At 43.3% G+C, this 15199-nt stretch overlaps 2 protein-coding genes across 4 annotated transcripts in view; both read left to right on the top strand.

Annotated features, from left to right (window-relative positions):
- LOC115768083 (supervillin-like) overlaps nucleotides 1-13853 on the top strand; it is a 31686-nt gene extending 17833 nt beyond the window's left edge. The window contains exons 2-9 of one of the 3 annotated variants that reach the window (XM_030712556.1): nucleotides 690-909; nucleotides 972-1121; nucleotides 9686-9827; nucleotides 9889-10387; nucleotides 10453-10610; nucleotides 10687-12708; nucleotides 12770-13017; nucleotides 13080-13853. In XM_030712556.1, coding sequence (XP_030568416.1) covers nucleotides 690-909; nucleotides 972-1121; nucleotides 9686-9827; nucleotides 9889-10387; nucleotides 10453-10610; nucleotides 10687-12708; nucleotides 12770-13017; nucleotides 13080-13319 — 3679 coding nt within the window. In that variant the 3' untranslated portion in view covers nucleotides 13320-13853. Of the gene's footprint in view, nucleotides 1-689; nucleotides 910-971; nucleotides 1122-8808; nucleotides 8849-9221; nucleotides 9346-9685; nucleotides 9828-9888; nucleotides 10388-10452; nucleotides 10611-10686; nucleotides 12709-12769; nucleotides 13018-13079 lie in introns of those variants that run through there. The other 2 variants (XM_030712558.1, XM_030712557.1) reach the window with 2 other exon arrangements.
- On the top strand, nucleotides 5289-7381 carry LOC115768086. Its single transcript, XM_030712561.1, has 2 exons — nucleotides 5289-5560; nucleotides 5729-7381. Exon 2 carries the CDS (start codon nucleotides 5859-5861, stop codon nucleotides 6783-6785), a length of 927 nt encoding a protein of 308 aa, XP_030568421.1. The 5' UTR covers nucleotides 5289-5560; nucleotides 5729-5858; the 3' UTR covers nucleotides 6786-7381.
- Nucleotides 13854-15199: the final 1346 nt, after the last annotated feature.

Here is a 15199-nt window from a genome sequence, read left to right as displayed (position 1 = left end):
TTCAAAGAACAAGTCACTGGCTGAAATTGTGCTCAAAACTCGACATTATAATCTACGCAAAACTCGGCTATTTGTTTGTCAGGTGACTAATGCTTGAAATATTCTGTATAGTAGATGACCATTCGAAACAACTAGCCAAAATTGAAGTGAATCAATTTCAGTTTAATAATTCTATGCTCGAAGTGTACTCTGAACGAGTCGACCTCGTTGTACAATGGGCTAAATCCTGAAAATCATTCTGTTGCAGTCTTTTTATGATAATTAATTTTCAAATATTCCATTTATATTATATTAGTATATATACCTTGAATTTAACAACTTACCCAAAACCTGCTATTTATAAATTATTCACCATACTCTAAAAGGAAACGTTATCGATAATATCTAGCGGCAATTGCGTCCTGTCTGTAAGAATATTATGGACAATTTTCAAAATAAAACATATCAGCTCTGGGTTTCTGGGTGCATTGCAGTGCTCATTAGTGGTACGGAAAACGCTGCGTCACGATTTTGCTATTAATTGAATGAAAAGAATGATGCCGGGTGGGGAAAGGAAATGCCCATTGACAGAAGACATAGCTGGAAATCTCAGTTGGTTGTATTTGTGGATGAAAGTGTTTGCTAGTAGTTGTAAGAGCTGCACACATAATGCACATTTTAACAGTTTATCTTTGCGGTTGCCTTTGCAGCAATCTCATTGCAAAAAGCAAAAGTTACTCGGGCATAGCAGCAGCACCTAGTGGCACAGGCCCCCACTTACCTCCAGCTGGCGCCCGTGGCTTTGTCAAGTTGCGTCATGTAGATTCCGATAAGCCGAGCACATCAACCGAGGAATCAACCCAATCGCAACCAGATAACCAAGAAGACACACTACTCAACAAAGACTCCACAGAAGACCAAGCTACAGATGTGAGTATATACCCGACACACTGCACATTTATATGCTCATTCCAATCATTCGTTATCGCCAGAATATGGGTCCCGATCAGCGCAATATTGCCAAGACTGGCTCCATTGCCGAGCGTTTGGCAGCGCTGCAGAAGAGCGGCGAGGATGACTGGAAAAAACGCGTAAACAAGCGGGATGAGGTCGATGATATTCGACGTGAAAACTTTGTCAATGTAAGTGTATACTTTACTTATATTAATTTACAAGCCCACTTACTAGATTTAGTTCCCCACGCAACTTTTGGCAGCTTTTTCCGCTAATCATCTCGAATGCGATTTCAATTCCATTCAAAGTTGCGTGAAAAGTGCAATTGACGTTGCTGCATCAATGTTAACGTTGCATCAAGTTGCTAAACGAGCATTAAATACAAGCTAGTCGAAAAGTGCGAGCAGAACAAAAAACCTCACCCCGCATATAGGTAAAATATACCAAAATCCATAAAAAGAAAGCTAAGCTATAATAGCATAACTGAAAGTTAAATCTAAACTTATCACACGTCGAATAGTTTCGAAAGGAAATGGTCTTTATATAGATGTTTAAATGTACATCTACTCTATACAAGCAACTGACTAGCTAACGCTAGATGGCGCTGTCAAAAGTATGCCTAGAAGTATGCATCTATTTTGTGTTGTCTATTATCTCTTTCTCTTTTATTATCCCTCTATTTATTTTGTCGGCTTCGTATCGCGCTTTGCTTCAACTGTCTTTTAAAAGTGTTTATTTGATTTATATATAAAGATATATAACTTTATATATATATATATATATATATATCTCGACAAATTAAAATTAAATTAATTATATTATCTTACTGATAACAAAAAAAAAAATATATAGACTGCAATAATTACGTTCCATAGACTGTTATTAAAGTGTAATTTTTGTGCTCAAGCTCCGTTTGTGTACTGAATTCAGTTAACACAATTTTGGTGGTCATTTTGTCATAAATAACTTTCGATTTGCGGCTGCAAGTAGCCCATGCCTAAAATATCAATCAGCTGCCATTCTTTTATGGACAAGTGACATTTCGTCCAAACACTTGCAAAATTAAATTGAACTTTAAAGCAAACCCGACAAGGTTGACTGAACTTTTTCTCTTGCCTCTTTTCTCTGTTTGCCTTATTAAGAGCGCTTACGCTGGGGCCTGTAATTATGCGGGTACGATGGGTATTTATAACGTATGCTCATATTCCCTCTCTGCCTTCTAGCCTGCTGTACTTTAATGAACAAGCAATCACACTTAATTACAATAGCCACGCCTTTTTGGGCATCATCATAATCATCGCCAGCAGCAACCTCCGTTGACTCTTTATATGGTAGCGGTTTTGGGAGAAATTTCAAATAGATCCAACTATCTTACGCAGCATAGTGGGCGCGAGGTAAATGCGTTTTGAATCACACTTTTTATACCCTGAACCCATCTTCGTCTGCCCTGCTATCAATTGGCATTCAAAAATATACAAAATCGATGGGTTAAAAAAAGTTGTCGACCAAAAAACGACTCGTTTGTAAGGGCAACATTGTTTTTTTTTTTATTTTTTGGCTTATGCCTGCAAAACAATGCCCGATTTTTGAATTGTATACCATTTTAGACTCGTGAGGATCAGTACTATCAATTGTCATCAAAACTTGAAAACCTAAACATCACGTTTTTTCTCAAAATCGGGATCTGTTCGAAAATCAAAAACTTTTTTGATGATTTTTATGTAATATCCCGGGTAAATATTGTCCGATTTTAAAATGATATACCTTTCTTAGTTCGTATAATTTTACTGTGGTCTGCCAAATTGCATGCGCATTTTGTCAGCGATTCCAATACTAAAACTATTGGGGTTCCAGTGACAGTGGGTTCTATGCAAGCTAAAACTAAATAACCTGGCGCAATTGATCAGGACATGGTCAGCAAACAACGCGTGTATCATCCTAGAAAGCAAGAGCTTGTGCATATGGAGGTCTGCTCTGCAGCAGCTGTCTGCCAACTTACATCTGCCCATAATTTTCTTCTCTTCTAAACTACCTTGTGGGCAGCAGCGACTAAGGCAGAGGCAGAGGCTGCAACCGCCACAACAACAATTATCAAATGAAAAAGGATGGAACACAAGTCGCATAGGTTGGGTTGGGTTGGGATGGGTTGGACTGGGCTGTAGCTTGCAGTCCGATTTCTTTCGCTTTTGTTGTAGCTGCTTCTTTATCGCCTTTTAGTTGTTGTTGTTGTTGTTGGTGGTGCTGCTGTTGCTGCTGGGTCCAACTGTGGATGCATTTGATCTGTGCCTTGATCTTGAACGTGCTCATCTACCGCGCAGTTACACCCTCCTCCAAGCATAGCTCCAACAAACTTGAGTTGGCCTCGCCTCGCCTCGCCTCGGCTCGCCTTTGCCTTTGCCTTTGCCGTTGCCTTCCTCTGGCCATTGTAAATTGTTTTGTGAATTTGATATACTTGCAGCTTTATTTTTCCTACACATATCCCCCATGCCCTGATGCCAGTCTTCAGTGTAGTTTATTATGCTCCACGTATTGTTCGCTTGCTGTTGCGATTATGTTGTTGTTTTTTTCAGCTCTGCTGTACTTGTTCATTAGTCCATGCCTCCCCGAGACGGAGAATCGCAATAACAGTAGCCAGTAGTTGTTGCCTATAAAAAAAGTTCTAACTAGAAGACTCTCTGGCAAACTGTTCGTACCCGACTTCATATCTCCTGCGCTCCGCTTGTCGCGTTTTTATCTGTATCTTTACAAGCTGCAAATATGCCAACGGCTGCTGCGGCGGCTGCTTATTGCTGATTATTTTTATTGCCTTTATGTGATTCATTATTTTCTTTTCAACATTTCTGGCCTGTCCGTTTTGAGACAAAGATAACGTGATTCTTTATTCGTATTTTTCATTTTGGTCTTTCTTGTCTTTATTTATTGAACTTTTGGCCATATGCATCATCTTTGATAAGTTGTATTACATTTATATGCAGGCAGTCTGAAAAAAAGATGCCAAAATTTAGTTTAGTTTCATTCATTAATGATCATTAAACTCATCACATACCCAAAATTGTAATGCATCAGCCCTTCCCACTAAATCTGCTGTTTGGAAGCTGTTCTCTCACTCTCACTCTCTCCAAAGCCTGCCACTCTCAATGAAACTCTCTCTCTTGTTGCGCTCACTTTACATTAAATCGTCTCTTTTCGATCTCACTTGACGTTGTCGTTGACGCTACTCATGCTCTCTCCAGAGCCGGCTTTGATAGTCTCCAATTGGCATTTATGGTTTGCTAATCAACCCGTTGCCGCAATACGAGCCGCGACTACACGGCGAGCGCTTCGCATCTCGCTTTATTTGCTGATTTTTGCTTTACTGATTAAACTTAGTTTTGTTATTGTTATTGTTATTGGTATGCACTTGTTTGCCGCCCGTTTTCATTGACATTCAATTTGATAAGCAGCAAATCAAAATTGACGTGTGTGTAAATAGTTCGCTATTTCTCTCTCTACCTCTCTCTTTCTCACACGCCACATTCGCTCCGATTGCATAAAAAGTAATGCGAAGTAGTTAGTTTCCTGACTGCGAATACGTTGCATAAACTGTCAAATGCGGCGCAGCAGGAAGCGAGTTACATAAAACCAAATAAATATATTTATGCTTTCTGGCATTTGCATTTTCTTCAGTGCTGAATATGACACATTGTACGCCGAATTTTAAAATACATATTTAAGAAAATGTGTTTCATGGCGAATCGTTGCGCTCACATACACTCACCTTTGAGAACTTTCTTATGTAGCCTATTCACGCCTGGCCGCAGTCTGTGACTATTACAAATCGTAACCCACGTAATGTTTTAAAAATAAATACAAGATTTCTCATCGCAAATGCTCTGTACAAAGCACTGACATAAAAACGCAAAAAGATTAGAAAAATGTTCAATGCTGTATCATAAGTGCTTTCTAGTAAATGCCCTATCTGGATTTCAAACTACGAACATATAAAGGAACTGATCTTAAACTGCCGCGCAGGGGAACGTATCCACAAATAAATATATATATTTTAATAATCCAATTGGACATACAAGATGCAACCACGAAGTGCCCTATAAAATGACAGTTAAAAAGGCGTTCCAATTTGATTGCAACTAGTTGTTTGAAAACAACAACAATTATAATTATAATTTAACCTAAGTGCGCAAGTGCAGCCGACGCCTCAGTCACTGAAACTCTTCGAACGCGTTTATCAACGCGTTAAGCACAAAAGCGAGAGAGCGGGAGAGTGTGAGAGCGGGAGCGCCAACCGAATAGAGATGTAGCAAATTCCGCTGAGAGCCGCACAATTTATTGAAAATTGCGCTCGTCGTCGTTCAGTTAAGTTTAAGACGAGGAGCCGAAGAGAACGACCGCTGGGTGCGTCGGAATGCAAAACGCGCCTGAAAACAAAATCAAAATAAATACGAAATCAACAAAATATATTTAAAAATTGCAAAAAATAAATGAAACACAGCCTTGTGGGGATATTAAATGACAGACAAAGATAAAAATAAGTAGACAACCGTTGGAATATGTTTTTTTATATGTGCATAAATATTGAAACAAGCTGTGCGGCTGATTGCAAATCAGAACTGAAAGCACTTAACGAAAGGTGTGTGCTGCGAGTGTGTGTGCGAAAGAGAAAGGACATATCTGTGCCACAAAAATATTGCAAAAAGTAGTAAATATCATTGAAATAATTTGCAATATTTTTCTGTTGCGTAAATAACAAAATATAAAAAAATCGTATATAATTTCTTTCCCGCAATCCTTCGTACAGTGCTGTCATGGTAAATCTTATCGAAGACTGAAAAACGATATCAGTAAAGCGTAAAAAACCAACCAACACTTTTTACGAACGGAAACACACACTGCAAAATCGAAAGCCAATTGCAGCTATAACAACAACAATGACGGACTACCAGCTGTATCTGGAGACAGCAGGGCAATGGCTGAGTCACCTGCCCTACCTGCTTGTGGCCTATGTGCTGCTCACTCTGCTGCCCAAGTCGATGATGCGGATAAAGCGCTACGCGGACGCAGATTTCGAGGCAAATCGTCACAAATTCCACCGCTGCTACGGCCCCGAGCTGTGCTGCCACGTCCATGCCCAGGATCCGCCAGTCAAGCAAAAGCAGCGCAAACCCGTAACGCGCGTCTATCCGAAACGACATCAGACGCAGACGACGGAGCAGCCAGCGGCAGCGCCCACTGTGAAGCGCAACAATGTGACCAAGATTGCGCGCATGTTCGAGTCGGGCAATGCGACGCGGCAGGTGAGCCGCGTCACGCCGGAGATTCGGATGTTTGGCGCGAGCGAGGAGTCCGGCGAGTCGACGCCGTGCGCCTCGCGCAAGGGCAGCATAGCCACGCAGCTGACGGCGCAGCTGCAGCACATCGAGCAGGCCATGCAACTGTGGCAGGAGCTGGAGGAGGAGCAGCAACAAGCTGAACAGAAACCACCAAAGGTCTGCGATTGGGAACCTATGGCGGTGCCTCTGCCCGCTCTGAGACGTACGTGCGGCACCTCAGCCACGCCTTCGACTGCATCACCGCTGTCCAGCTCGCCGGAGCCCACGTCGCCGGTGCTGCTGCGCCAGCCGCCAGCACTTTGGCTCAAGTCCAGCATGGAGGACATCTTCCAGGCCATAGCACGCAGCGCTGAGGAGCCTGTGGACTACAACAGTCTTGCGCCCATTACCTGCATCGACGATATAATCTCCGAGCGCAGGTTCTCACGGCCTCTATCCGCCTACTCCATTACAGATCTGCTCAACGAGGAGCACGAGGGTCCATTTGTGAACGAGACGACCCTCCTTCAGCTGGGCAACAGTTGAGCAGCAGCTACGAGATTGTCAATCTCTCCGAGATCCGAGTGAATGCATGAACTGACATCCAATAAGCTGTTCACTTGGTCGGTCAATCGTGCCATGTACGAACTCAGAAGTCTTCCAGCCCGAACTCTTCCTCCCCCATTACCTCTCCTCAATCGACACTTGCCTTTGTGACTCACAGATTCGAGTCCGACTCAAGTCAGCTTCTTAGATGTAATCATTATGCGATATACCACGCCTCTTTCCTGACTGACTTTTCCAGTTGCATTTTGTTTGTTTAATTGATGAAAACTTAAACAGATAAAAAGCACTTTGCACAACAGTTGTTGGTTTCGTTATCAATAAAATGATTATTAATGAATATCGCTTAAAATTACAAATGAGCTAACTTAGTTATCCTTTTGGACTTTAAGCTGGTTCCCCTTTCTCAGTTCTCAGTTGTAATATTAAAAGTAATTTAATTACACAAGTGAAACCTAAAACAGCAAAGTACTAATATATTTCAAGTACTTACAATATAATTTTATTAAATGATGTGGTATTACTTTCATAGACTATAAACAACAAAATACGCGTATTATAAACTTATTAATAAATTGTCTACAACAAAAACAATAATTTCTTTAATTTGTATTTGACAGATGGCAGATAAGTGCAACAGAATATATATAACATTTAATTTTAGCTTTCCATTTGCCTTTTACGTTTCTGTGTGCACCTGTTTTATCAATTTGTTTTAACAATTTTTTCTAATATAAAGTACATAATGCTTTAAGAATGTTTTTACCCCTACCGAGAATAACAGATGGAACTAATGTTTCCTTAAGTTTATTCTGGCAAAACATCTGGCTTATAAAATTATTTATTTGACTTCATATAGCACTTACATAAGGGTATTTAATCTTCGGCAACACAAATGAATGTGCTCTTTCTTTACTATATATATATATATATATATATGAATGTTTGCCAACAAACACAACAACAAATTGACACAAGGTTTTAAATTTCCATCGATGCCCGAGCTTAAAAGCTATGATAACTTAAATAAATACATTTAATAGCAAGTGTTTCCTACCCTACGAGACATGCGTATTTTTATTAGGTAGAAGAAGCGAGCTCTGCGATAGGATGCAGTATAATCGCTTTAAGTGAGACTTCTCCATTGTCACACATAGCTTTGTGAGAGATACAATGCACTTGGACTAGCTGCAAGTACAACAAACTTTTCAAAAGGGCATAACGATCAACTAAATTAATGCACAAAGTGCAAATGCTCGTCAAAAATAGATGGATGGATGGTCGGGTATATTCATTAATCATAACAACAACAAAAACCAATTGTAATTGAAAATGTTTAATTGCGCTTTTATTGTTGTCCAATTGCTGTCCATGATTTCATTTAATGTGTTGGCCTGGGGATAGCCATGGCCCACGCCAAGCGACACTTGAGCTGATTCCAATAGGTTGCCAAAATGTTTGGCCAAATTTGGGAAATAGCCAAAAATGCACATGTTAATAACGTTATTTGTCGTTTTTATTCGAAGTATCCAAAGTGGCCAGGTGGGTGCCACATTTCAATGTCAACTAGACCCTCAGTTTGGAAGATGTCTTGGCAAAAATGACAAATATGTAAAATTTTAAAATTAATTAAGCAAAATTTCCACTTTAGACTTTCGAGTTGACAAGGGTCTTTAACGTGCGGCTTCTCAAAAAGAAATGCTCGCCTTTGTTTTTATTTATTTACTGCATAGGTAGATTTAACCCATTTATTTTAATATGGCTTATCAAATCGAATGCCCATGATTCATCGTAGACTGTATTATGGGCATAAATATGTAGGGGAAGAGTGTGTGGCACGGGCCGCGCACTTTGCTGATGACGCATGCTACCGATTTCAGGAGAATTCCAAAGTTTTGTTATCGACACGGCTGTGAATACGAAAGAGAATTCGCTGATATCTGACAGTAACAAAGCGGTTGTTAATTCAATCACATGTAATTAGCAGTTTCTCAACGGTGCTGCCAATAAAGCGACACTATCTTTACCGACTGATTGGTACCAAGGTCTGGAATATAAACTCTAGAGATATATTCATTATAGTACAAATGTACTTAAATGATGTGTACATATTTACCCTTTATTTTGCGACTAAGATTCTAAACCAAACAAATCTAAACAATATGTTCTTTCAGTCTGTCTTCCCCTAACTACGTTTTTCACTCTCTCTTCAAGTGAATCTATTATATGAGAGGTGTCTGTTATCTTATCTCCACTTGCAAGCTACTCACTCTCTCTCTCTATCCCTCTCTCTGAGTTCTACTGTGCGGCTATCATTGCCTGAGTCTCACCTTCCGCTGCGCAGTTGCTCGCACCCGAGTAGGTCAGTCACTCATTCTTTGGTGCGCTGATCACAATTCTATATTGGATTGCGCTTAAAAGTGTTGAATTTAGCCAATTCTCTAGCTCTGACCAAGGGCTGCGCACTTGGCTTTGAGGTGTGCCGTGCCCGTGTTGTGTGTGTTTTGTTTGTAAGACGTACATAATGCAAAAAGTAAAACTGGTAAATGGCTTTTAACTAATTTACAGCTGTTGACAGACCCTTAAATGATTAGCTAACCAACTAACTTATGAGGGGCGCTCGTGAGTCATGCTATCAACTGGGAATAACCCAGCTTTATAACCTGCTTTATAACGTGAAACGACAATAAACAACATTTGAAAACTTTAAGCAACCAAAAATGGTTTGATTGATGCCCACTTTTGAAGCCAGTGTACGCGTATTGTTAACTTAACTTTTATTATGTGCCAAAATGTTATTTTTCCAATCAATTTTTTAATTAAACATTTGACGTCCACTCGATGCTCACAATCCCACTCGTCACCTCCTTTCTTTCGGACAGGAATCACTTTCACTGGCGCACTCCATATCGGACAAGCCGTTGCCGCCGTCGCATCTAATCGTGGCCAGCCTCGAAGGCGGCAAAGTTTCGGAACGCCTGGGTAAACTCAAGTCAAACTCGGAGAACTGGAAGCAGCGTATAGGTAAGTACAGCAAAGCCACCGACCAAAATCTGAGCTGATATTTAATCCTAAATGTTTACAGAGCAAACCGATGCCAAGAAGTTCACAGTCGCTGGACGACTGCAGAAGAAGGCTCAATCGCCAGCTGAGCTTCAATTCGAGCGCCTGCCCAATGATGCGGCCATGAAGTGCCCAATGCTGGAGGTGCGCAGTGCCAATCAGCCGCAGCTGGGTTTGGCCAAGAGCCCCTCCATGATGGTGACGACCTGTTCAAAAACAACCTCAACACAGCGCAGCTTGAGCGTCAATGCTGAGGAGAATTTGTCCCTAAGTCGCAGCAACAGCAGCAGCTCCGAGTCGGATGGGGAACGCTGCTCGCCCCACAATGCCAAGCAGAGCAAGGAGCTGGCCAACAACAAGAGTGCGGCCGCAGCCACAAATGTGGGCGCCCGAATCCAAGTGCCGCGTCTCGACGATGAGGAGACCTTCGAGAACTTCTTTGTCGTCCAGCCCAAGAGCCAAACAGCAGAGGAGTCCCCGCTGGACATAAGCGCCTTCGATGATATAAAGCCCACAGAGCGGTAAGTCATGCCGATATATCAAATCAATGACGATCTCTTCAATTGCATCTCCTTCCCTTCCACAGCCTGGTTAGCAAGCGCAACATTCAGGGTCCCAAGGGGCGGCGAGCCGCACGCAATCCCCTAAAGACTTTGGCAGCCCGCAGCGACATCTGCTCGGAGTATACGGAACTCAATACGGGCGTTGCCGAGCGCGAGGTGCGTCGTCTCAAGCTGGAATCATGTTAGTTACCGATATTTTTGGATAAATCTTCCACAAGCTAACAATAAATCGATTTGCTCTATTTGTGCATCGACAGTTGGACAACGCGGCAACTTGGCAGCAGAAGCCATTGCAGGCCTGGCATCCATCGAAGACTTCAAGTCGGTGGCCCTAAAGTCCTCATCATTGCCGTTGCAGCAAATGTGGCTGCCCTACAAGCGCGTGATGCTGCTGCACGTCAAGGGACGCACCCATGTCCAGACGCGTCTGGTGGCGCCCGTGCCAACATCCATGAATCGTGGCGATTGTTTCATTTTGGTCGCTGGAGCACATCTCTTCAGATATGTGGGCTCCTTTGCCAACGTAATTGAGATCTCGCGCAGCAAGAAGATCTGCGCTGCCATAGTAGAGAACAAGGATCTGGGCTGCACAGCCACCCAGGAGCTAATACTTACGGACGGTAAATACGTCAATGAGCGTCAATGGCGTCAGTTCTGGTCGCTTCTGGGCGAGTCGGAGGAGCAACCGCAGCAGTTGGCCATCGCTGACTGCGGCCATGAGGATGAGGATGACGTATTCGAGAGCAGTCTGATCGAGACGAACAAGATTTACGAGTTCCATGACGATGGCCTGGTGCCCCTGGTCAAGTACTGGGGCTGCATACCAAAGGTTGAAATGCTGGATACACGCAAGGTGCTTGTCTTTGACTTCGGCAGCGAGCTGTATGTGTGGAACGGCAAGAACGCGTCTACAGATGACAAGCGGGCGGCCATGCGTCTCGCTCAGGAGCACTTTGACGCCTCCGATGCCGCAGACTACGCACAGTGCTATCTGAATCCGATCAACTATGCGGCTATTGTGGGCAGGCGCGAGAGCACCACGTACGCCAAGCGCTGCGCTCAGCGGCCAGAGTGGTGCATGCTGGGGAAGATAACGCAGAACATGGAGACGGTGCTGTTCAAGGAGAAGTTCAGCGACTGGCCAGAGCTGGAGCACGAGGATCTCGAGAAGGACTATTTGGCAAATGCTGTTCATGTTGTGCGCGCACTCAACGGCGCAGCCCTGCAGAAGGGCGAGCCCTACCAGGAACCCAATCTTATGCTGGAGCAAGCAAACTTGGGTCGTGGCAACTTCTACTACGACAACGATACCATGCGGCACTTTGATATTATCACCAAATCTACTGACAAATGGCAGATACACGAGTTCAACTTCGATGCGGCCGACGCGCACAAGAACTACGGACACTTCTATTCCGCGGAGAGCTACATTGTGCGATGGATTTACCAGATTTCAGTTACGGTACGGGAACTGAGTGGCAAGGTGTCGAATCGCAGCACTGTCGGCCGCGATCGCTGCGTCTATTTCACCTGGCAGGGTAAGGACGCGAGTGCCAATGAGAAGGGCGCCGCTGCTCTGCTGACCGTTGAACTAGATAAGGAAAAGGGTGCCCAAATCCGTGTGGCGCAAGGCGACGAGTCGCCCGCCTTTGTGCGACTCTTCCGCCAGCTTTGGCAGCATTATGGTCGCAAAGTGCAATGTCTGGCCAGGCGAGCCGAGTGGCGTCTCTACCAGATACAAGGCAATCTATCTGAGGAATCGCTTATAAAGGAAGTTCAATGTGATGCCCGCCAGCTACGTTCGCGTAGCTCCATGCTCCTCATACTAGGCTCAGAGGGACGCGTGCTCGTTTGGCATGGCTGTAAGAGCGCAGAGCATACTCGTGCCGTCGCCTTAGCTGCAGCAAAGCACGTAGCAGATCAGCTGCCTGAGGATTTGTTCAGCTGTGCAAGTGCCACAGTCCAAGAACTGGAGGAGGGTGCCGAGTGCGATGTCTTCAAAACGATCCTTCGCATTGGAGAGGAGCGCAATTATGGTAGTCTGCTGGAGTCGATCAAATGCTATGACTACACACTAAGGATTTTTAACTTGTCGAGCACACAAGGCATATTTAAAGCACACGAGCTGATCGACCCGCTGCGTTGCCGGGATCTGCATTCTCCTTATCCCTTCTCACAGTCGCAGTTGTACAATGCGCGCCAGCCGACTATTTACCTGCTAGACGATGGGGACGAACTGTGGCTCTGGATGGGCTGGTGGCCACTAGAGGACATCAAGAGTAAACTTTTTAACTAGCTATATCCTTAACCATTACTAATAATTCGATTCTTCAATTATAGTCAAGTCCGAGGATCGCAGCAGCCCCACCAATGACAATCGTGCGGGTGTGAACCGTTGGATCTCAGAGCGACGAGCCGCTCTAGAAACGGCCGTCGACTATTGGCGTGCGAAGCACGGCGATAATGAGACGGTTTCCTTCCACGGCACCAAGGGCTACGTTGTTTGGGCAGGCCTGGAGCCGTTGGCCTTCAAAGCTTTATTTCCTGATTGGTCTGAGCGTAACAATATTCGTGAAATTAACCTCGTGGTAAGTTGATTCACAGCTTCGACATTTTGTTTATGTACTAATTGTGGCCCTTGGTATTACAGGATGGTCGGACTGATGTACCCACGTCCATCAGTGAAATGCTCGCACAAATGACTCAAACCGAATACCCGCTTGAGGTGCTGAAGGCGCGTCCGCTGCCAGAGGGCGTGGAGCCCACACGTCTGGAGCTCTACCTAAACACAAGTGAATTTCAACACGCAATCGGCATCAGCCGGTTGGAGTTCGATCAGTTGCCCGTGTGGAAGCAAACGAAGCTGAAGAAGGACCGGGGTCTTTTCTAAGCAACCACTAATATGTGACCATATAGACTTACACGTGAACGCAATCACAAAATACTTTTGTAACCAAATATTTTCTAACAACCTTTAAAAACATACATACCTATGTATTCTACCAAAACTATTTACAAATACCATACGGCACACCTGTTAGCATATCTTTATATACTCTCGTACTTTATGCAGTCATCGTATATACATATTTATATACATATGCAACCCTTAACTTTTTTCACCGATTTATATCCTATAATAGCAGCTTAATATGTATTCAGACAACACAAAGATTATCACGAAATTGCACTGGTCTATCAACAAACGTAGAATTTAATTACATGTACATAAAAATTTGATGTGCTTTGTTTTTAACAAATTAACAAAATTGCCATTGTTAATTTGAATACAGCACAGAACAAATTAAGATAAAATACCACTGCTCTCTTTATTTCATACTTTTCGTGTACTCAAGTTCTATTTACGTATATTTAAGTTTATTTGCTCATTTTAGTATTTGTATTCTATTATGTTTCGATTTTATTTCGTATTATGTAGTTTTTATTAAAAAATAAAACAAACAAAATTTACTTTGGCTACATGCAGCTGGTGCTGCAGCTTTATTTCACATCCGTCTTACAGCACTCTTTTTACATGAACTGCTATTTAACAGTACTCAATTTAAATGAGTTACATTTTTGCCCCTTAAGGCTATGCAATGCAATTTTTTATTGTGAAACTCGTCGCTCTTCTGGGCATTTCTGTTCGCCTGGTATATGAGTGAAATTTTAGTGCAAATTTGTGACACAGCCAGCGAGGGCGCCCCTTTCGGGTATGCAATGGTTTTTTTCGGCAGCTAAAAATTTTTTGTGTCGGCCTTCTGAGCATTTCTGTTCGCCTGGTATTTTGGCAGAATTTAAGAAAAATCTCGGCAGCCAGCCAAAACGACATAGCTCCGCCTGGAGATATGACGTTCCAAAACGACATAACCCCCGCCTGGAGATATGACGTTCCAAAACGACATAAGCCCCGCCTGGAGATATGACGTTCCAAAGCGACATAGCTCCGCCTGGAGATATGACGTTCCAAAACGACATAACCCCCGCCTGGAGATATGACGTTCCAAAACGACATAACCCCCGCCTGGAGATATGACGTTCCAAAACGACATAACCCCCGCCTGGAGATATGACGTTCCAAAACGACATAACCCCCGCCTGGAGATATGATGTTCCAAAACGACATAACTCCGCCTGGAGATATGACGTTCCAAAACGACATAACCCCCGCCTGGAGATATGACGTTCCAAAACGACATAACCCCCGCCTGGAGATATGATGTTCCAAAACGACATAACTCCGCCTGGAGATATGACGTTCCAAAACGACATAGCTCCGCCTGGAGATATGACGTTCCAAAACGACATAGCTCCGCCTGGAGATATGACGTTCCAAAACGACATAGCTCCGCCTGGAGATATGACGTTCCAAAACGACATAGCTCCGCCTGGAGATATGACGTTCCAAAACGACATAGCTCCGCCTGGAGATATGACGTTCCAAAACGACATAGCTCCGCCTGGAGATATGACGTTCCAAAACGACATAACTCCGCGCGGCAAGGTTCTCAGAACCTATAAGACCTAGAGGCTTGAAATTTTAGATGTAGGTCCTCCTGGTGCCTGCGCAGATTGAGTTTGCTTCCGATAATCGATAACTTACTCAGTTTCCAAGCAATCGATAAAAATCGATATCGATATCCTGCTTTTTGGGCAATTTTGGTAAATAATAAGAGCTAGAGTCACCAAACTTGACATATAGTTTCTAAAATAGAATATATATATGCATTTGATGTTGGAAGAAGAGGGTTCTGGGTATCCCCTAGTCGG

Source organism: Drosophila novamexicana, unplaced genomic scaffold (assembly GCF_003285875.2).
Source record: "Drosophila novamexicana strain 15010-1031.04,08,12 unplaced genomic scaffold, DnovRS2.1 tig00001624-arrow-arrow-pilon, whole genome shotgun sequence".
NCBI lineage: Eukaryota > Metazoa > Arthropoda > Insecta > Diptera > Drosophilidae > Drosophila > Drosophila novamexicana.
Note: the sequence above shows the minus strand (reverse complement) of the source record. Positions and strands in the feature narration are given on the sequence as shown.